Below are 23092 nucleotides of genomic sequence, written 5' to 3'. Positions count from 1 at the left end.
ATCTTTTCAGACTTTTGCGATATGTCAAAGTCTCACACAATTATCAGCAAATAAAAATTAGTGAGTAAAGAGTTAATGCCTTTGTGGATTACCTAGCTTTCCACAGTGCCACCATGAGGCTGAAACAAAGTGACAGGCTTACAATCGACTAAAACTAAATGTGAAAAAGCATTTTAATTTGATTAATCAATAAAAAATAAAAACTAGACCTGTGGAAAAAAAAGAGCTGAAAATGGTAAAAATCTATCAGAACTTGCCTTGTGAGGCTACGATGGATGTATTTGAGACTGAATCACCGGCTTTTAAAGGGTTCTGTGTTTTATTACAAAAGCATGCACTGATTTTTCTCAATCTTGCCTTCTATATATGTCCTTCATACAATAATAATTAATAAAGACATTTCCAATAATCATTTCTTAACTGAAAATAACAAAGTCACTCTGGAGATTGAAACTAAACTGAATTTAAAGAAAAATAAAAACCAAACCAAACAAAAATGAAATCAAAATAATGAATAATTAAAAAATACAAAACTATAACAACTTTGGTGTCAACAAACACTGAAGTGCTTTGTGGCTGAGCGCTGTCCAGACTGACAGTGAGCCTTAATTAGTTACACCCTGCTAGTATCAGGTTGGACCCTTTCAGAATGATCTTAATCCTTCTTAGCACAGTTACAGTAACACCAAGAGTTCTGATGCGGCCCATCTGAGTCATTTAAATCACCTTTCATCCCCATGTGCTCAGTTTTGAACTTCAACTGGTTGCTTAGACCATGTCTAAACGATGTGATTTACTAATTAGATTTGTTTTTCATGAGTAGCTAAACAACTGCACCTAATAAAGTGTACCTAAAAATGATGTCAAGTCCATACCTGCTTCATACCCTGGGGGACGGAGCTATGGCTCCCCACACTCGCTAGCACATCGTTACATGGAGAAACCTTTTGAATAAAAGTGTGCCGATCCACACAGGTGTGCACACGGGTGCTCACTGACACAAACTTCACCTTTCTTGGCTGCTACCTCAAAGCACATTGTGCGCTGTCGATCTTGCGTGCTGCACAATAACATTTAATATTTAGTAAATACTGTTATTTACTGTTAGCTAGTTTATTGTGATGGTGTTGTATTTATTATGTTGCTCTTTTTTGTTTGTTTTAATTTCTGTTTTCTTTCTTCTCTCGACAGGTGATCCAGGTGTTTTGTTTTTCTTCCCCCCTTCTCACCATCTCTTTCCCCCTCTGTTTTTCTTTCTCTCCCTCTCTTTCATTCATTCTTTCTGTCTCCCTGTCCTGTCCCACATCATGTCTGTCCCGTCTGTAACAACTGAAAATAAAATGAAATAAATACATAATTATAATAAAGGTCAATCAACTGGACTAATATGGCAAGGCCATGATGATCCACTTGTTAAAGTAATCTGCTAGGCATCGTTCTTAGCCTTCAGACAACAATTCTGATGGCTAAAGATCCAAACTCCCCATGGAAGAGAAATATCTCTTCCTTCTCTCTCTTTAAGTCCCAACTCAAAACTCACTTGTTCAAAATAGCTTATCCCACATAACCTCTCCACTCTGCTATTTTAAATTTGTTTCATGTCTTATGCTTTTATGATTGTGTAAAATGCTTCCTTTTATGTTGCTTTTATTATTCCACTGTGTACAGTGTCCTTGAGTGTTCTGAAAGGCGCTTTCAAATAAACTGCATTATTATTATTATTAATAATAATATTATTAAACAGGACAGGCAAAAAAAAAAAGCCAAGTGAGCATTAGCGGGTGGCTACATATCTTATTATATGTTATGTTGTATTATATGTTGAACAGATGAAAAATCAGCTGTTCTCACTGAAGCTCAAGAGTCATTTTAACAACCAGTGGTGCCCAAAGGCTTTGTGCTGACATGCAGTGTGTCCGTTTGCATGAACTTTGACTCCATGTCAAAATGTTCAAAATGATTTTTCTTAAACGAAATAAAATAAACAGTCTTTGGTTCCCTCGTCTTTCAAATTAACTTCTTTTGGGGGCACAAAACGGAAACATCATTGGTACCCCCCAAAAAACATTTACAAAGAATATCAGGAAATAAAAAGAGCTCCGTGATGAATAGATGTTAATGCTGCACTGTGTTCAGATTAATGGACTGTTCACAGTGAATAAGCAGCAGGAGCCAGCAGACTGGCCCTAATGTCCAGAACAGCTGGCTCATAAAAGCTGGGAGGATGCAGGCAGCCGGGGCGGAAGCTTTCCTCTGCTCAGTAGCTTCCTGTTTTCAGGCACATGGCCTAAATGAAAGGAAACTGGTTGACCTCTTAAGATCAGCTCCGAACTTGCGGTCCAACAAACCCCGAGTGCTTAGAGATGATCTGTAGTCACCGCTGAACCTAAACAGCCTTTCTACAGGACACATCCATTGAAAGATGGGTTGATGTGGTGACATCTCAACACCCACGGTGCTAATAACTGCTGGTCACTCAATGCAGGCATGAGAAAGGCAAAAGAAGAGATGGCTCGCCATCTAGTGGTTAAATAAGTAAGCATATTCTATAGGGCTTTGGAGTTGACGTCACACCGCAATGCATTGTGGGAGCGCGGCGCCATCTTGGACCACGAATCAAACCAAACAGGCTGGCTGTGTCCCAATTCAGGGTCTGCACGCTTGAAGTACGCACACTACGCGTCCTACGTACGGTGCGTACTATAAGTACGAGAAGTGCGGAAGTGAGAGGCTTGTGAAATGGGACGGTCTAGCCTGCGTCGCGCTGTTCAGGTTGCCTAGCAACCATGATACTAACCGCGAGAAACGTTTCATACAGCTTTGTGTGACAGAAATGAAGGAGAAAAAAATGTCTTGTTGGTCATTCATTTTTGTCATGACATCACTTTGATTAGTTGAGTATCTGAGGCTGAGACCACAGGACTGGAAATATATATATATATATCAGCTAGACAGCCAAAACTTTGTGTAACAATTGTATGTAAATATGTTTTTGAAAAATCAAAAAATATATTTTAGAAAATTAAAACCCGTTTTGTCCCTAATCTCAGGAATCACTGAAATACAAATTTATTTGTACAAGCTGTAAAAGTTTTTCCATTACTTTGAGTCTTTTAGGCCTTTTATTAGCAGGAAAAGTTGTAAAACGTAGAGAAAAAGTTAAAGGTCCAAAGTCTATGCCTTCCTTAATAAATTGCAAAGCAATCAAGTGGGTCAGCTTGGAGTCTTTGCCGGGCTGATTCCAGCCATGGGCTTTATGTTTGGTATAGATGCACCTGCTCTAAATCCAAGAACTGTACCATTGTTTAGGCATTCTTGGACTTCTCTTTGCATCACAAGGTCTGCTGAATCTGTTGCTGCGTTTTACAAAGCCACCAGTTTTCATTTTCACAGGACAGTAGGCTTCCTAAACAGCAGCAGAAACAAAGTTCACATGGAAGTTTCTTTTATGTTCTCGGCATTAATCCCGTCGTGGCTCTCCGGCTGAACTTCAGGCCCCCCGGGCTCAGGCTTGTCCTCTTTGAGCTTTTTCACCTTACTGTCTTTGAGTATATCTGAGATGAGACGTTCATAAAACCACTCCATATCCTGAGGGTCCTCTGGCCAAGTGAGGTACTCTTTCCTCTGGACAAAAGCTCTGACTGCATTGCACTTCATCAGCTGGTAGTGAGCCACCTTTGGATGCAATGTAGGAGTTTTAAGTCAAAAACTGAAACATGTTTGGGATGAATTCAGTAAGAATCAACATCACCAGTTTTCTGCTTTGTGGAAAGCAAAAAAAAAAGTGGTAAATGGCCTGTATTTGTATAGCGCTTTACTTGGTCCCTGAGGACTCCAAAGCGCTTTACACGTTCAGTCATCCACCCATTCACACACTGGTGATGCTACACTGTAGCCAAAGCCGCCATGGGGCGCACTGGCAGAGGCGAGGTTAATTGAAATCTGCATGCAGTCCGACACCTACCAGGTTTGTACAGGACTTTCAGTTATCTGCTAACCTGTTGCCACACACAGTTCTCAGACCTAAAGCATGACTTTGGTTACTATTTAAATCTGCTGTAATTTATATTTTACATTGAAAACTGGTCACATAACCTTTATATGTGAGCGTGGCAGCTCGCACTGATTTACACACTCAGTGATATAAATCATCATTTAGTTGCAAAAAATATATTGTATTTCAACACGTTGGAAATTAGAGCTACAGCTTAGTGAACGCTGAATAGATTTTACAGGTGACCAAAACTAACTCAGCTATTACAATAACGCTTTTTTACACGATAAAAACATACAAACACTTAGTGGATAATATATTATTGCTGTTGTTATGTTAACAGCTCATACTCACCTTCCCTACCACCAACATAATTAAGACATTCGTCAGTTCCTCCAGCATCCGGCCTTGGGCTAAAGTAAACGCTTCCAAGCACCAGCCATCTGCAAAGAGAAACTACTGTGGTAATTTTGCTCATGTTTAAATGATCTAATGAACTTACATTTTTTTAAAATAAGGAAGTATTTAACCCACATGCAATTATTTTACTGTAATGAAGAAAGTGAAAATAAAAGCCTTATTAGCTATGGCACTACTAAGCATGCTAGCAGTTTAAATTAAATGCAACACGTCTGTTGTTTTATATACAGGAAGAAGAGACAGCAGTGCTGATTCCATTTCTATTTGTTTACAACATGAGTTACAATGACTAGGTGGTTAGCTTACCATCAGTACAACGTCAGCCATGTATACATTACAATAGATGGTTAGCTTAGCATTAATAATCATTCTTTCTGCTGATCCTCTCAGGGCTCGCCGTAGCAGATTGCCTACCTCCATCTTTCCCGAGCATCCTTCATGTTAAACCAGTATGGCTGGGCATCGTCACTGATTTCTATAACTGATTCGATTCAATCCCAGATTCTGTTTCATTCATTATTTCACTCATTTTTTGACTCAGACAGTCAGAAATACTATAATTATGATCATTTATCAATACACTGGAAGCAAAACTGCAGAATAAGAGGGACTTCATGACGAAACCTGCAGCTTCAGAATCTGTGAGACACCGCCTTTTGGCGGCGTGTCCACATATGGGTGGGTGGATGGCGGGTGAACGGGGGAAATCTGCGCTTTGTGCTTTACACCTTTTCCCGTTTACCTGCTCTTTAATCATTTGCATTTTTAACTGTTTGGCAGATGTTTAAATTGTTTTGAGAAGCTTTAACTTGAGCTTCTGGCGTTTCTGGCAAAATGCATTTATATTTAAAAATTGATTCAGGATTTAATGAGTCGATATCGCTTTAGTCAAACGAAATTCGATTTGAATCGGGAAGTCCATTTAATTATTACACTTATGTTTTAGGTGACACATATTTTTATATAAGAGAAAGGTTAACCGAGCAAATACAGAAATGCAGTTTTTAAATAATTTCATTTGTTAAAGCTAAAATCTTTTAAAAACCTATCCAAACCTGCCTGGCTCTATGCAGAAAAAGTGTCTGCCCCTAAATCTAATAATTGGTTGTACCACCTTTGGCTGCAGTCAAGCATTTGTGATAATTAGCAATGAGACTATTTTTTACACGGCTGTGGGGGAATTTTGTCCCACTCTTTTTTTCTAGAACTGTTTTAATTCAGCTACATTGTTGGGGGGTAGGGGTAGGGAACTCCAGGCTTCCTGCAGGTTTTAGATGTGTCCTTGATCCAACACAGCTGATTTAAATGTTAAACTATCTCCTCAACATGTCTTGAAGTTCTCCAGAGGCCTGGTAATGAACTAATGATTTGATTCAGGTGTGGAGACCCAGGGTGAGCTCTAAATCCTGCAGGACACCGGCCCTCGAGGACCAACGTTCCCTACCCCGTTGCAGGGTTTTCCTGCTGTAACGGCCTATTTAAGGGCATAGCAAAGCATCTTAATCAGAGTCCAGTACCTTTAAGGAAATCCTTAGAGACAATGCACAAAGTCTTCCTGCTGCTCCAGATGGCATCTCTGATGTTTGAAAGGTGATCCTCACCTGGCAGGAAGTCTCGGGCCTCGAAACAACAGTGAAAAAGATTCTCTTCTGAAAACTGGTTATCCAGCTTCTTTAGTAAAGCAGCCTCCACCCACCGGTAGTCCCTGTTGCTAAAACAGATAAACGCATCATACCTCATCTCATCCACAAGAGGCATCAGTTTGGGGCCCTTGAGAACCCTGCTGATGATCTTTTTGTAGATGATGAATATTTGTCCTCGGAGACGAGCGTAAATGATTCCAGTAAGAAGGACAATAATGATGAGTGAGGCAGAGAAAAGGAAGACAGCAAACTTTAGACCTTGGACTGCCTGTTCGGGATCCGTCTCACATGGTTCGATGATTGTGGAGTAATTCAGCAGAGGAAGGCCCTGGAAAGCAGCTGGAAACTCGCATCTTAAGTCTTCAATTGGGCTCAAAAACGTGACATTAGTCGTGTTCAGCCACTCCAGGAAGTTCCCCAGATTGCAGTCACAGTGAAAGCGAGTTGCTGACAGACTGAGAATGCTGAGAGACTGAAATGTCATAGGGTCGGGGGAGGCTAGGAAGTTGTTTGAAATATGGAGCCATTTCAGGCTGATGGGAAAAACATCTGGCTGCAAAAAGGTCAAGGCATTGTACGAAAGGTCCATCTCTATGATTGAGCTGAGACCCCTGAAGATCCCATTTGGGAGGGTCGCGAGTGAATTAAGGCTTATATTTAAACCGATCAGATTTTCAAGATGGTCAAACAAGTCGAGGCACTGCCCCTGTGCCCAAATTATCTGCAGGGAACTATCATGAAGATCTAGCACTTTCAAACTGTTATTAAGAGGTTCAAACACATAGTTTCGTTTGCACCACTTGATGATGTTGTCACCATAGAATAAAACCCGAAGTCTCGGGAAATAAGTTAAAATGAAAAATACATCCTCCATATTTGTTAATCTATTTTCTGAAATATCGACATGGATACTGTTCATGGCCAAGTCATCAATTCCATTGCGAGATTTCAACTTATTATCTCTCAAAAACAGATATTCTAAATTTGGTAGTGATGTAGGAAAACCCAGTTCTCGCAGTGAGTTTGATGCCAGATCTAAATACTGTAAGTTAGGGAGACCGCTGAATGCTTTGTATCCCAAAACACCAATGTGGTTTTGGGACAAGTCCAATATCCTAAGTTCTCTCAGATTGGTGAATGTGTGAGAATGTATTTGTCCTAAAAGGTTGGATGACAAGTTGAGTATTAGTAAATGATCCTGAAGACCATCAAAAGCATTTCTGTTAATCTGATTGATTCTGTTTAGTGAAATATCGATCTTCTTTGCATCTCTTAGATGACTGAACACGGCACTCTGCAAAGCAAATATGCGGTTCTTAGAGACATCCAAACTTTTCACTGCACTGTTTTTCAGGCCTTCAAATGTGTTTTTATCTGGATCTGGGAAGTTCTCATGTGAAAACCCTTTGCCCAAGATTCCAGAGTATTTAAGATGAGAAATCGGAGTCCCTTCTAATGCTTTGAAAAACTGCCTTGTTTCGTTCACATTTAGTCCACTGGAGGTTAAATCGAGAACATCGAAGGCTAGCTCTTTGAAAGGGTTCCCACAGTTTCCCCATTCATCATTGTGGAATAACTTGTTGGAGTCCAAGTTCAGGAGCTCAAACCTTTTACCCCTGAAACTTACAAGATCTTCTTCACATATGTTTTCGATCTTATTTAGTTTGAGTTTCAGCTGCGTGAACTTTCTGAATCTTGAAAAGAATGGACCTGGCCGCAGTCTCGTTATGTTGTTGAACGAGAGATCAAGGACTTCCAAGGACAAAAGTGGTTCCAGATAGCTTTCTGATAGTATGGAGTCTGTCAGACTACAATAATACAAAGACAGGTTTTGTAAATTGAACAGTCCTGCAAATGCCCTCGGCTGCAGTTTGAGGCCCAGATTAGAGCCGAGCATCAATTCTGTTAACTTTCTCTGCCCGAGGAAAGCGTTGTTCCATATGACGAGTGTTTGATCCTGACTTTCAAGATTTAATACTTGCAACTCCTTAAAGTCTCTGAGCGAGGTGCTGTTAATCTCACTGATGTGGTTACTCTGCAGATAGAGGTGGGTGATGTTGTGGGGCAGAGCAGGAACCCAGTAGTGGTTCTGAAAGCCACACCAGGCTCTTTGTCCCCTCAAACGGCATGTTTGGTAGGATACTGTTACCTGCAGATGGGAGGGTTACATAACAAAAATCAAGCGATGAAGTCAGCAAAATTACATGTGAAATTATTTAGTAAGAAAAAAAAATCAAAGTCAAAGCTTCATTTTCATGATTAGTAGCCCCCCCAAAAGCCCCCCCAAATGTCTTTATGTATAACTTCCATGTAGGGCTGCCACAACCGATTATTTGGATTGTCGACTAGTCACCGATTATTTTTGCGATTAATCGACTAATCAGATCATCATCCACTGGACGTAAAACGTACAGCTTATTGCACCATCAGCATCTGCTCTTATATAACTATCATTAGCTTGCAGCTTCAAGTGTTTAAAGCTAAAAATAAAGATAAGATGATAGTTTATTAAATTTTAATGAAATCTACAGATTGTTTAGGTGAAGTTTAATAAACTCAGCCGTCTGCTCTTTGCTACCTAAAATATAACACACTGTAAAATGTAATTAGTTCACAGAACTCAAAATAAGTAAATTCGTTGCCTCAAAAAAATAGAGTAAAGTTTTACTTAAGATGACTAAGTTAAGGCAACTTATTCACTTAGAGTACAGAGTAAATACCTATGTAGTTTCCAGAACTCAAAAAAATATGCAAACTCGTTGCCTCAAAAAAACTAAGTAAAGCTTACTTAAGATGACTGTTAGGACAACTTATTCATCGCAAGTCTGCAGTATTAAGAATAACTTGATATTTCTGACTGTACAATACAAATTGTTTACCTACTGACAAACATTTCAAGTTCAACTAAATGAAAAAACTGTGTGGTAACCTGAATATGACTAAAAATAATTAGCAACACTTTTTGTAATGATGTTAAAATCAGCCCAACTTTTATTTTCAAACACAACAAAGTATAACAGCCAACATACTGGACACTGTTCTGCTGAACAACAAACAATTATATTGCCATCACTGTTATAATCTTACAATGAAACAAAGTCTCAGATGTAATTATTCTGAAAATAAGTTTAGGCCTACCACAACTTTGTTTTGTACTTACTTATATAATCAAAATAAAATATTTGTTGTTCTGTCACAAGTGCCGTCTCTGATTTAAGTAACGCATTACAGTAACTACGTTATTACTGTGGTAATGAGCACGGTAACTAGTTATTATGCCAAAACCAGGAACGCATTAGTCGTTACTGGGATTTAGATAGGCTCGTTACTTGTTACTTCGTGTGTGGTGGCTATCGCGGAGCTTCCACAGATTCAGTAACATTAGCAAGTGTTGGAGGCCAGCAGGTGGAGGAAGGAAAGGGGACGCAGAAGGAAGAGAGACCCGAGGCGACCACCGGTCCAAGTGTGAACTGAACTCCAGGTAAGAAGTTATGACCTGCAGTCTCTCTGGGTCAGATATAAACCAGGTTTAGGTGGAGTTTATTTTCATTATTCTGACTTTTTCCGTACACCGTGCTAGCTAGCATGACGGAGTTTCTATACAGCTGGGTGGGTGCTATGTTACTGATGTTGAACTTTATTTTGTTCATAAGTTATTAGAGTTGCCAACCGTCCCGTCTGGTATTCAGAGAAAATATTACGCGTTTCTTATTGAGGTGAAAAGGAACAGTTTGTCCCGTAATTCAGCTACAATGAAAAAGACACAAAGCTGGAGTTACTCTGTGTCTTTGCTGCACAGCTGCCTCTTCTTCTCTCATTCTCCCCCCCTGCCTCTCCTGTTTCTACTTCAATCATGAAACTGATCAATGATCAGCTGATCGTCTCTCTTGTTTGTTTATCGCCCACTTTGCGCCAGAAAGAGGAAACCAGCGGATGTCGCGCTAAACAACAGCAGCACGTTTAAGCTTGATCAGCTGTTGTTATAATTTATTTCATATTAATTTCTAGTATCAGCTGATGTTTGCTGGAGCCACAGCTGTAAAGCTGCTGGTCATGATATGGTTTGTATATCTGGTGAGAGGGAAACATGAAGATGAAACCAGGTGATGGAGAAACAGGTTTACCTTTTAGGTGACATGGATGAGCTGAAGTTATGAACTGTTTCTGAGAGACAAATAACACCAGGATCCTTTTCTAAGCAGCTGACAGCTGGTAACTGTGCAGGGGCGGGTCTAGCAAAGTGTTGCCAGGGGGGCAGGTAGGGCATTAACAGGGAGAGGGGGGCACAAAGAAATACTTTTCTTTCTTATTCTCGTTTAAAATATCTCACTTTTAATAAATAATTATCTGAATCTTACAACAAACGATTGATAGATTGATGCATATATACCATCAGAACAGTGAACATCACTGTCACAACAGCGTTTGTTTTCATTCAAAGGCTTTATGATTTTTCCTATAATGGCGGCCGGTCTGTAGTCAAAATGCTCGGGACGATTTTCTGTCCCAGTCCAGCCCTGTATGCAGCTCATCTGCAGTCTGGTGTTACCTACATCTTCCTATTCAGAAGGCAGAATTTCCGAGTTCTGAGTACAATCGAAAGCACCACGACTGCAGTTTTTGTGTTGGATGTAAAAGGCGCACATGATGCTGTGACGTAGGCTAGAATCATGGCGGCGGTCAACGATGGCCCAGGCGTGGGATTTCTCTCGTGGAAATATGCACATTATCTTTTCCTTTGGTAGGTGGCACAGTGCACTGTGGCAAGTAAGCAAGCTAGAAGACTGGCAAAGTTATGGAAGCAGCACATTAACAAGAGAATTCTGAGTAAAACCAAAGTTACTTTCCCTAGTAACTAGTTACTTTGAAAGTAACGAGTAACTTGAAGTAACTGAGTTACTTTTGATAGAAGTAACTAGTAATGTAACTAAGTTACTAATTTAAAGTAACTTACCCAACACTGTTTATATGTACCGGTAACATAATGTTTCTTATGATTCAACTGTGGAATTTAACTTAATTCTTTAGAAGGAAAAGCTGTATTACTTTATTCTCAAGTATAAAGCCAACCTAGATGTTAACCATTTAACAGGCCACTAATCTGTATTATAGCTTTCACAACAAAACTTGTTTTTAAACACATTTTTAACAAAACAAATACTATTGTTATTATTATTATTTAAAATGTAATAAAACAGAAAAGTGGTTAAATATAAAAGCAAATCAAATCACTTTTTATTGTCACATCACATGTGCAGGTACATTGGTACAGCACATGTGAGTGAAATTCTTGTGTGCGAGCTTCACAAGCAACAGAGTTGTGCAAAATACAATAATGTAAACAAGCAAAATACAAGAATGGCTACATCTGAAACTAATAAATATATGTACAATATATAATAGTATATGCATTTCTGGATGTGTATACTAAATATTTTTCTACGTGTGTGTGTGTGTGTGTGTGTGTGTGTGTGTGTGTGTGTGTACACATGTTTTACAAATTAAATAGAGTAAACAATAAATAAAATATATAAAATATATAAAATAAAATATACAGAGTGAGACATGTGCAAAACAGTGGCATTACTGTACAGTATGGAGTGCATAATGTTAAAGTTCCAGTAGCAGTTTGCTTATGTTGTTAAACAAAGGCTAGATTTGACATTAATAGATGCCACAGATGTTCAAAAGCTGCCACAAAGTATGAAAAAAAAAACAAATGGACGTCTCCGAAAACGTCTGAGCATTTTTGCAAATATGTGATGTCTTGATAAATCGAGCAGATACTTGAACTTTACACAGCTACATTCTCGCCTGAAAATATCTTAAAAGTCTATTTTGTGACCCAGAAAAAGTTGTTTTTTAGCCGTGCTCCTCCGCCATTGCAGCGCTTACAAGTACGCACAGACTCCGACAACTGTGGCCGACAAATGCGATCCTCCTTTTCCCCAGATTAAACTTTCTGGGTCACAAAATAACCTTTTAAGATATTTTCAGGCGAGAATGTAGCTGTGTAAAGCTCAAATATCTACTTAATTTATAAAAATATCACATATTTGCAAAAGTGCTTCCACGTTTTCGGAGAGCTCTGTTATCCACCAGCGCGATAGCTGACCGGGAGGTCAAGGCTCGATAGAGTCCACGAGCACAGCTAACTGCCGGCATATCGTTTTCAACCTTGCAGTCTTTTGCTAGTCATGTTAAACATGATATATATATATAATTAGTTAGTTAGTTAGTTAGTTATGGGTATGGATTGAAAATACCCCCCACACTAACAGCTGAATAAGAGTAAACATTTACTCACCAAGTCAGTGTATCAGGCAAAGATCCACAGCAATGACAACAATAATATCTTGAGCTGAAGCTTCTCCAGGTTTGCTCAACATATTCCATAACAAATGCACCATGAACATGCGGACTGATCCGTGCTAGGGAGGAGGACGGTAGTGATGTGGCATTTTCAAACCACATCTTTCATCCTTCCGCACTGAGAAGCAAAACTTCCAGCTGACTTAGTTTTTCTAAGTTAAGACAACTCAAATAAATTGAGTTTATCAGCATTTTTATGAATGAATGCTATGAATAGATATGAGCACGTTAGCATATGCTGCTTCCGGTGCGGAAACTCCTGTGGGGAGCTTTGTTTCCGGTGTCCTATTCGCGCCTGGTTTACGGTCCAAGTTAAGCAAATGATTGAATCAAGCGGCGATTTACATTTCTATAGATGTCTTGGGCATTTATCCAATATACAGTGGGGCAAAAAAGTATTTAGTCAGCCACCGATTGTGCAAGTTCCCCCACCTAAAATGATGACAGAGGTCAGTAATTTGCACCAGAGGTACACTTCAACTGTGAGAGACAGAATGTGAAAAAAAAATCCATGAATCCACATGGTAGGATTTGTAAAGAATTTATTCGTAAATCAGGGTGGAAAATAAGTATTTGGTCAATAACAAAAATACAACTCAATACTTTGTAACATAACCTTTGTTGGCAATAACAGAGGTCAAACGTTTACTATAGGTCTTTACCAGGTTTGCACACACAGTAGCTGGTATTTTGGCCCATTCCTCCATGCAGATCTTCTCGAGAGCAGTGATGTTTTGGGGCTGTCGCCGAGCAACACGGACTTTCAACTCCCGCCACAGATTTTCTATGGGGTTGAGGTCTGGAGACTGGCTAGGCCACTCCAGGACTTTCAAATGCTTCTTACGGAGCCACTCCTTTGTTGCCCGGGCGGTGTGTTTTGGATCATTGTCATGTTGGAAGACCCAGCCTCGTTTCATCTTCAAAGTTCTCACTGATGAAGGAGGTTTTGGCTCAAAATCTCACGATACATGGCCCCATTCATTCTGTCCTTAACACGGATCAGTCGTCCTGTCCCCTTGGCAGAAAAACAGCCCCATAGCATGATGTTTCCACCCCCATGCTTCACAGTAGGTATGGTGTTCTTGGGATGCAACTCAGTATTCTTCTTCCTCCAAACACGACGAGTTGAGTTTATACCAAAAAGTTCTACTTTGGTTTCATCTGACCACATGACATTCTCCCAATCCTCTGCTGTATCATCCATGTGCTCTCTGGCAAACTTCAGACGGGCCTGGACATGCACTGGCTTCAGCAGCGGAACACGTCTGGCACTGCGGGATTTGATTCCCTGCCGTTGTAGTGTGTTACTGATGGTGACCTTTGTTACTTTGGTCCCAGCTCTCTGCAGGTCATTCACCAGGTCCCCCCGTGTGGTTCTGGGATCTTTGCTCACCGTTCTCATGATCATTTTGACCCCACGGGATGAGATCTTGCGTGGAGCCCCAGATCGAGGGAGATTATCAGTGGTCTTGTATGTCTTCCATTTTCTGATGATTGCTCCCACAGTTGATTTTTTCACACCAAGCTGCTTGCCTATTGTAGATTCACTCTTCCCAGTCTGGTGCAGGTCTACAATACTTTTCCTGGTGTCCTTCGAAAGCTCTTTGGTCTTGGCCATGGCAGAGTTTGGAGTCTGACTGTTTGAGGCTGTGGACAGGTGTCTTTTATACAGATGATGAGTTCAAACAGGTGCCATTCATACAGGTAACGAGTGGGGGACAGAAAAGCTTCTTACAGAAGACGTTACAGGTCTGTGAGAGCCAGAGATTTTCCTTGTTTGAGGTGACCAAATACTTATTTTCCACCCTAATTTAGGAATAAATTCTTTACAAATCCTACCATGTGGATTCATGGATTTTTTTTCCACATTCTGTCTCTCACAGTTGAAGTGTACCTCTGGTGCAAATTACTGACCTCTGTCATCATTTTAAGTGGGGGAACTTGCACAATCGGTGGCTGACTAAATACTTTTTTGCCCCACTGTATCTGTAAATGATGTTCATCGACTTGTCGATATTTTTTCCACGTGCCTCAGAGCAAAAGAGAAAAGGGATTCAAATGTTATATTTCTCAGCTGTCCCTCGTTTATCGCGGGTGTTATGTTCTAAAAACAACCAGCGAGAGGTGAAATCAAGTAGCCAATTTTATTTTTTGACGATGCAAAACGTTTCGTGGACATACAGTACTGCAGTCACACTGCTAGCGATCGATGCAGCGATTCTGTACTGTACAGGAGAGACATCACGGAGGAGATCGTCTGCAGCGATCAGGACGCAGGACACAATGTGACGTAAAAATAAGCATGCAAACTTGCACTAAAAAATCTGCGAAACAGCGAGGTGAAAGGTGAACCGCGTTATAGCGAGGGACCGCTGTAATTTTGAAGGTAAGTCACAACATACCCTTTGTACATACTAATGTATAGAAACCGTTACCAGCAATCATTCATTTTTTGTGTGGCTTTTTTCACGGTTTGTTAACATGCTGTGTAGGTGTGTACTTGACAAGCTGATATCGACATAACGGGGAAACATCTGGTTTGACTATTCTTCACCTGTAGTTTGAATGCTGAACATTTGCCTGTTTAAATCATAAGACCAGTCACTATACAGAGATGTGTTTCTGAATGTGGACGATGTGTCTTCTGCTGCAGTGATGCAGTTCTGCTTGTGTTGAGTGATGTAAACAACTGATCGATCTAAACGCTTTAAACGTCAAAATTGATCATTAGATTTTTTATGACACAGCAGCGGTGAGCGTTCCCACCTTCTGCTCTTTGTAACTTAACGCCATCTTTCCGTTTTCGAGTTTTGGCACATGGAGTATATCTTCACAGTAGCGATTGACCACAAAGTAAAGCTACTGGAAATGTACTACCCCACATCCGGTCTCAAACCAGGAAGTTAGCATTTTCTCGTGCACAGGGTCTGTCACTACCCGATCCGTACCGGAAACCCGATCGGTACCCCGCATGTGCAAATCTTACGTCACTTCCTCTCTTTGCCAACATTGCGACATTCAATATATTTGACTGATACGGTTAGCGCCCAGTTAGCTCCTAGCATTTCTCAACAGCTCTGCCTCCTTTTCGACTGCCCGGGACATTTAAACAATGGATAATCCGTTTACAAAGAAATTCATGCTTTTCTCCTCAACAGAGAGCGTCCCCCGATTGAGCAACAGCGCCGTAAAATAAGAAGAATGGCGCCTAATTACAGAGTTAATAATGCAGACTTTGTAATATCTCACGTGTAGATTCATCAGCCAGATTAAGTGTTTACTGACAATTGACAGTGATAGCGCACATCATCATCACTATTCCAACAGTCCTCTCCTCACAGACGAGTATAAACACACTCGACTATCACTAAATCAAATTTAACACACGTTTGTAATGACGATAATTCAGTTTATAATAGGGTTTATTCGCTCGGTCAGCAGGTGGCGGTATCCTCGTACACTGGGGAGTAAACTGCCATTAAACGAACAGAAGAAGAAGAAAACATCTACACATGCGCGGTACGGATCGGGTAGACCCGATTTGTATGGTCAGACTTTACACATGCGCAGTAAGGATCGGAGAGTCCTGATCCGTAACTATCTTTTTATTTTTCGTTTTTGTCTACATTGTACTGAAATGCTTCATTATTGCAAACATTTTAAGATATACTTGTTATTCAGAATCAGAATCAGAATCAGAATACTTTATTGATCCCTGGGGGAAATTATTTTTTGTTACAGTGCTCCATTTTAAACCAACATTAAGACAAGACAGACAATACACTAACTAAGAATAGTACAATATATACATATATATACATACATACATAAGTCACTCATAAATAAATAGTTGGAAAAGAAACATGTGTAGTTGTAGCAGCAAACAGTGTGTTAAGTGGATGCGTTGTACAGGGAGATGGCCACAGGCAGGAATGATTTCCTGTGTCGTTCAGTGGTGCTTTTCGGTAATCTCAGTCTCTCACTGAACGTGCTCCTGTGACTGACCAACATGTCATGGAGTGGGTGGGAGGTGTTATCCAACATTGTCTTTATCTTGGACAGCATCCGCCTCTCCGACACCACCTTGAGGGAGTCCAGCTCCATCCCCACAACATTGCTGGCCTTACGGATCAGTTTATTAAGTCTGTTGGCATCTGCGACCCTCAGCCTGCTCCCCCAGCATGCAACAGCATAGAGGATCGCACTGGCCACCACAGACTCATAGAAAATCCTCAGCATTTTCTGGCAGATGTTGAAGGACCTCAGTCGCCTCAAAAAATAGAGACGACTCTGGCCCTTCCTGTAAAGTGCTGTGGTGTTTTTAGCCCAGTCCAGTTTATTGTCAATGTGTACTCCAAGGTATTTATAGTCCTCCACAATGTCAACACTGACCCCCTGAATTGAAACAGGGGTCAAGTGTTTCCTGGTCTTCCTGAAGTCCACGATCAGTTCCTTGGTCTTTGCCACGTTGAGCTGCAGATGATTCTGCTCACACCACGTGACAAAGGAGTCGACCACAGCCCGGTACTCTGTCTCATCATCCCTGCTGATGCATCCAACCACCGCAGAGTCATCAGAAAACTTCTGAAGATGGCAGGTCTCTGTGCAGTGGCTGAAGTCTGTGGTGTAGAGGGTGAAGAGGAAGGGGGAGAGGACAGTCCCCTGTGGTGCCCCTGTGTTGCTGATCACCTTGTCAGACACACACTGTGGGAGACGTACATATTGTGGTCTTCCTGTCAGGTAATCAACAATCCAGGACACCAGAGAAGCATCCACCTGCATCGCTGCTAACTTATCACCCAGGAGGGTCGGCCTGATGGTGTTGAAAGCACTGGAAAAGTCAAAAAACATGACCCTCACAGTGCTCGCCGGCTGGTCCAGATGGGTGTAGACACGATTGAGCAGGTAGATGATGGCGTCCTCAGTTCCGAGACGAGGCTGATAAGCGAACTGAAGGGGATCCAGGTGTGGTCTTACTATGGGTCGCAGCTGGTCCAGGATGAGCCTTTCCAGGGTCTTCATGATGTGGGAGGTCAGTGCCACGGGCCTGTAATCCTGGGGGCCACTGGGACGAGGCGTCTTTGGTACAGGGACGAGGCATGATGTCTTCCACATCACCGGGACCCTCTGCAGACTCAGACTCAGCATAAACAGTTTATGAAAGACTCCACACGGCTGGGGGGCACAGGCCTTGAGGACGAGGGGACTCACTCCGTCTGGTCCAGCAGACTTGCCTGAGTGAAGTCTCCTCATTTGCATCTCAACCTGGTATTGAGTGAAGGTGATGGGTGGGGGAGGGGTGTCAGGACTCTCACAGGAGGCAACATGTGAAGAGAGAGGCTGGCACAGTGGTGTGGCTCTGGATTCCAGGCTGACTGCAGGTGAGGTTGTGGGGGTGGGAGCAGACACTGTGGTGTCGAATCTATTGAAAAACAGATTCAACTCGTCGGCTCTATTCTCACCTCCCTCAGCTCCCCTGCTGTTGGTTGGCCTGAATCCAGTGATGGTCTTCATGCCCCTCCACACCTCTCTCATGCTGTTCTGCTGGAGTTTCCACTCCAGCTTCCTCCTGTAATTGTCCTTAGCCTCTCTGATCTTGTCCTTTAGTAACACCTGGATCTTCCTCACCTCCTCTTTGTTGCCCCCTCTTTGTTGCCCCCTCTTTGTTGCCCCATCTTAACAGATACTCTGACCCATAACTATCGTAAAACGCTACGACCGGAAGTAGAAACCTTTCGCGCATGCGGGGTACCGATCGGGTTTCCGGTACGGATCGGGTAGTGACAGGGTCTATTCTGGGACAGAGCTACTTCTTCTTCGGGGTTTAACGGCAGCTGGCATCCTTGTACATGCAGTGCTGCCATCTTCCGTTTCAGTCCGTTATTACACTCTTAAATCCTGCTACTTATTCCTGCGTCTTTTGGGATCTTACAAAGCTTCAAACGACGCATCGACTATTAAATTAGTCGTCGACGATTTTGATAGTCAACTAATCGTGGCAGCCCTACTTCCATGGAAGCAGACTTACCTGGTCTTCAGCAACAGTTATCCAGGCCCTCTGAAAGTCTGATAGTGTTTCTCTGGCTACTGTTTCACTCATTTTCAGTATGATACTTACACCTTTACATGTTTGTTTTTGTCATTTGTAACGCCACTTAACACTGGCCTAAAGACAAAAAGGTGCCTAACCCAAGGGCTGAACATGTGTCTTCTCTATTTAGCAAAGAACCCATTTGAAATTGTATTTTAGGCACTTTTATACCAGCAACCTGTAGCAAACACATCATTTGTTCCAATTTCTGAAGTTAAATGCACCAAAAATGCCAAAGTAACAGGTTTGACTAGCAAAAAAATATTATTTTCCCATCATGGTTGACAGTGTGTCCTGCACAAACTTGACAAATGAAGGGGAAAAGAAGAAATCCCACTTCAAAATTCCCACAATGACCTGACAGAACCTGAGACATGCATCTGAGCCTTCAGTTGACCCATCTACTGTTCACTGAAGCCTCATCAGAAATGGTCTCAGTGGAAAGGTCAGATTTTAGACCCACCATGAATTTGGATAGTGAACGGTGTCCATTTTCTGCATGACAGTTATCCCAAACACACTGCTAGTGCCAATGCAGAAAAGCATACTGTGGCGTGGGTGTGGTCCTTGGCCAGCTGCAGAGGAGGCGTGACGCAGTGAGCTCCCGGGGCGGCGCAGGGGCGGGGTGAACAGGTGTGCTGGGATCTGACAGTGATTGTGTCTCTTTATGTGTTGGCAGTGACAGACGGAGACGGACGTGACAGCAGAGAAAGAGAGCGCGGAGTATATGTGTCCACTACAACCCCGAGCTTAATAAAAAGTTCTGCACTGTCAAAGTCGCTCCGGCTGGTATTTCTTGGGTCCACCGTTACACATACATGGATAGAAAAACACAGCAGAACACCATCAGTCATGGTTGACCTCCCCAGAGCTCAGACCTCAACATTGTTGAAGCAATGTGGGATGATCTTGTCAGAGAAGAGAACAAAAGAAGAAACATCCAAAGAAAAGTTTTGAATGTCATTCAAGAAGCCTGGAGAACTGTTCCTGAAGACTGCTTAAAAAATCCAAAACGACTAACTTAATAGATGAATGGATTTGAGATTAGTCATTATATTCTGTGGTCCTGTTATGTTTGAAACCAATCAGCTGAATGAAGTCAGTATTATAAACGTACCTTTAGGCACAAACCAGTGCAAATCAACTGAAGGACCAACATCCACATTCTGTCCTCAATCTGTACAGACACAAACAGCAAAGCTTTGATTAGGTAATCGTGTTTCATTGTTGTAGCTGAACAAATATGTGAAATATTCAATAAAGTGAGAACATAAACACGCAGGTTGATGGTTCACTCGCACAAGTGTTTAACACAGCAATTCATATCTGATGTCAACTCGGACTACAAAGCTCCTTTGACTAGCTGGCGTGTTTGCCTGAGCTAATATGGACCGGACAGCAGAATGTGTCATATTGCAGTGATTGATCCTGGTGCTACACCTGCCACTCCCGATATAAGTTCATTATATTAACGTTTGTGCCTGTCAAATGTTTAAACCTTTAGTTTTAGTTTTTTTCTGTCTCAATTCAGTCCAAAAGTTGCCTTTATCTATCGCTGGGAGTAGATTTTTGTTCAAGTTAAGTACAACAGAGCCTGTGAAACCTGGCTGAAACATTTGAGCCCTAAAGAAAAAATGGGCCTGGTAGTTTCTGTACAGCCATTCCTGTAACTGTGAAAGTTCCCAGAAGCAAAGCACACAAAAGGTCCCAGTGCAGTGTCCCACCAGAAGAGGAACCGAAGAAGGTGCCAAAAGGCAGGGACAGCACAAAAACTGCTGTGCATCCAGTTTAGTTACCTACTAACTTAGTTGTGGTGAAACCCAGCTAACAGTTACTGGCTGCACCCAGTGCTAGCTAGACTCAGCAACGTGTTTATTCCTCAGCCCTGCATTAGAATCTGCAAACCCTTCAGACACACAGGGGTTTGCGACTTAACGAAAGCACTGTGGTATATTGTAATAAGCAGCAGCTATTACTACCTCCCACCAGTAGGTGGTACTGGGGTATTGTATGTGATTGAAAGCGAGCTGAGTAAAAGACCTGACCTCCACCATAGCCTCGTCTCAGTCCTCTGTGCTTGATCTAAAGTTGACTTTGACCGCAACCCACGTTAAACCAGCAGTTGGAACAACACTGCATAAAGTTACAACAAGCACAATAAATAATAAGAATCAACAACTCTTAATTTGTTCTGTCCATACGTTAGAAGTTCATTATACACTAAATCATTTCTGTGCATGAAAGATAACCTTGCAGTTGCGTTAAGGTGAAAACATGGTAGGAGTTTGAACATCAGCGTAATCCTGTGCACAAATACCAAGTTTGGAAATATTTAACCCCCTGGTGACGCCCCTGGGTTTAGCGAGGTGGCAAGCACGAACGAGATTTGACATTTTGTTTGTTGATAATAAAGCTGTAGTCTGTAAAATTTCAGTATCTTCATTTCAGCACAGCCTACTAAAGGTTTGAACCTTTTACGTTGCATTACTTGTTAGCCGTTTCCTGCCGTTTGCCTGCAGGTGAATCACTTCGGAGTTGTTGTTGGTTTGTTTACAGTCCGAGCTCTCATTACACTGACGGGCTTATTGAACAGTACGACTATTTTTTAACAACGTTGTCTGGTTGATTCCGAGTCGGAAACACAAACACACTTTTTAACCTTCTCCTTAGACGGTCGGGGAGGCGGGCGAGGCGGTACCGAGCTTTCTCCTCACAAATTAGCTGATAATAAAGTGAAAATCTTACCTGTACCGGACGAAGCGACAAACCCGTTCAAACCTGCACCACCTCGCTCTGTCTGGACTGAGAGTTGATCTTCTCCAGTCTGACAAAACGACAATTTCGCAATTTCCCAAGTGAACAAATCTCTCCTTCCTTTGTAAACTTTGCCTTCTTTTACGCAACACTGTTATGCTCTGTTCTGGTTATATTAGTATGTAACATGTATGTATTTAAATATAAAAGGCTACTGATCACACTTACTGTGAAAAATCTCAGTCAGTTTATGTTAAAATTTATGTCATTTTGAATGCAGAAAAGTACCACCAGAGGACCACCCGAGCCCCGTCAAAGCTACCAAGCAGAGTGTCTGCTATACTGTAATATTGGCTTTCCTTCTCCTTTATTTACATCCTTGTCTGCCCACTCATGATACAGCATGTATATGTAGTCAGTTATGGCCACAAACTCGCCTTTGATTACCAAATTGCATTTACTACATCAGTAAATCTGAGCAAACATTTGTCCTAGAGCAACACTGTAGGGTCTTTGTCTTACAGTATAAAGTGATGTGAGACAAGATTTCCTGACTGTAAAGCGGTGCGCAGACGACCAGAGCCCTCTCAGCACAAGGCTGACACGACTTTCCCCATATAGGAAATAAAACGTTAAAATAAAAACAGATTAAGACAGATTACTATACCAAACACATAAAAGTGCATTTACTGAATTGGTTTTGTCTGCTCTTGTTTTTTCAAAGACAATGAGGAGCAAAGTACAATCTGATCCTTGTGTTCATTTTCTATATACTGTTAATCCCCAGACTGTTGTCAGTCTGACAACACTCAAAATTCAAAATCATCCTCAGTGCACACCTTTTTCTCCTCTGTGCTCAAGGTGCTCTGTTGTTTAAGTAGAAGAGAAAAGTTGGACATATTTCACAACCATTAGATGTCCAAGAAACCTCTGAAAATGAGGTCACAGTTACTTCCCGAGCAAAAACTTCTGCTTTTGCTCACAGACCCTAAATTTCAACAAATAACACAATAATATGGCAAAACTGTAAAGTGACACAAGAAGCTAGGGGAAGAGCCACATGTTCCATCTGAGCTTTGAGGAAAATAAACTCAGCTTTTCCTTGGATGTTCGTAGTTTTTCCAGTTCATACAGAACTTCAGCAGTCGGGTTTGTCACTGTGTTGTTCCTCCATCTCATTGAGCCTGCTCAGGATTTATTCAGAGGAAATGAGGAACAAAAAGACATTTTAATAGGTCAGGGGTTTGTGTTGCTCTTGTTGACTTTTAAGTTAAAAAAAAAAATCAAATGAATAATATTTCTTTTAAAAATGAATGTAACAGCACTACACACCAGCACTGTGCTTATTTTATATGTTAATCATAATATATTTATAATGGAATAACATGAGCTCAACAGTGTCACAAAAGTACAAACATTCGGTACTTAAGTAGAAGTACAAATACTACTGTTAAAAGTTGAGGTACTGATTGAAATTCTTTACTCGGGTAAAAGTAAAAAAGTACAGGCTCTGAAATGTACTCAAGAAAGTATAAAGTAGCTCTTTGCATGATGTTTCTATTTCTCTGTGCTATATTAACATGATGGTAAAATAATATCAGGAGATTGGAATACAAACCTTAGTCTAACTTTTTTATTCTAATTATGCTCAGCTTGAATCAGAAGAAAAAGAAGGAAAATAAAAATTTAGCCCACATGGTAGAGGGTGGAAAATGTGTACAGTCAGAGGTTAAAGTGGATTCAGCAGATGTGGGAACATTAAAATTGGCTGTAATGGCTCAGTGTGGGGGAAAAGACTCATAACTCACAATAATTTCT

General features: G+C 41.3%; 1 protein-coding gene across 4 annotated transcripts; it reads right to left on the bottom strand.

Moving 5' to 3' along the window:
* Positions 1 to 3044: 3044 nt before the first annotated feature.
* Positions 3045 to 21392, bottom strand: tlr5b (toll-like receptor 5b). 4 transcript variants are annotated; one of them, XR_015125211.1, is made up of 6 exons: positions 21266 to 21392; positions 19638 to 19697; positions 6150 to 8206; positions 5932 to 6034; positions 4349 to 4437; positions 3537 to 3675 (listed from the first exon to the last, which is right to left on the bottom strand). XR_015125211.1 is itself a non-coding variant. In XM_086265416.1 (5 exons), exons 2-5 carry the CDS (start codon positions 19683 to 19685, stop codon positions 3430 to 3432), a joined length of 2658 nt encoding a protein of 885 aa, XP_086121542.1. In that variant the 5' UTR covers positions 19686 to 19697; positions 21266 to 21381; the 3' UTR covers positions 3045 to 3429. The 4 variants fall into 4 exon arrangements, 3 of the variants coding, with proteins under 3 accessions (XP_086121542.1, XP_086121544.1, XP_086121543.1); XM_086265416.1 differs by having other exon boundaries at positions 3045 to 3675; positions 5932 to 8206; positions 21266 to 21381; XM_086265418.1 differs by lacking the exon at positions 6150 to 8206 and having other exon boundaries at positions 3045 to 3675; positions 21266 to 21368.
* Between the last annotated feature and the right edge of the window lie 1700 nt (positions 21393 to 23092).

Source organism: Aulonocara sp. 'chitande type north' Nkhata Bay, linkage group LG15, assembly GCF_057382095.1.
Source record: "Aulonocara sp. 'chitande type north' Nkhata Bay isolate Kocher_YH1m ecotype deep benthic linkage group LG15, A_spYH_male_GT1.1, whole genome shotgun sequence".
Classification (NCBI taxonomy): domain Eukaryota; kingdom Metazoa; phylum Chordata; class Actinopteri; order Cichliformes; family Cichlidae; genus Aulonocara; species Aulonocara sp. 'chitande type north' Nkhata Bay.
This window is presented reverse-complemented; position numbering and strand designations above follow the sequence as displayed.

Coding starts and splice junctions, on each gene's coding strand:
- tlr5b (XM_086265416.1), bottom strand. CDS start 19,685: ATGTGGATGTTGGTCCTTCAGTTGATTTGCACTGGTTTGTGCCTAAAG. Junction 8,207..19,637: donor GCACTGGTTTGTGCCTAAAG/GTACGTTTATAA, acceptor TCCCATCTGCAG/GTAACAGTATCCTACCAAAC. Junction 3,676..4,348: donor TTATGTTGGTGGTAGGGAAG/GTGAGTATGAGC, acceptor TTGCATCCAAAG/GTGGCTCACTACCAGCTGAT.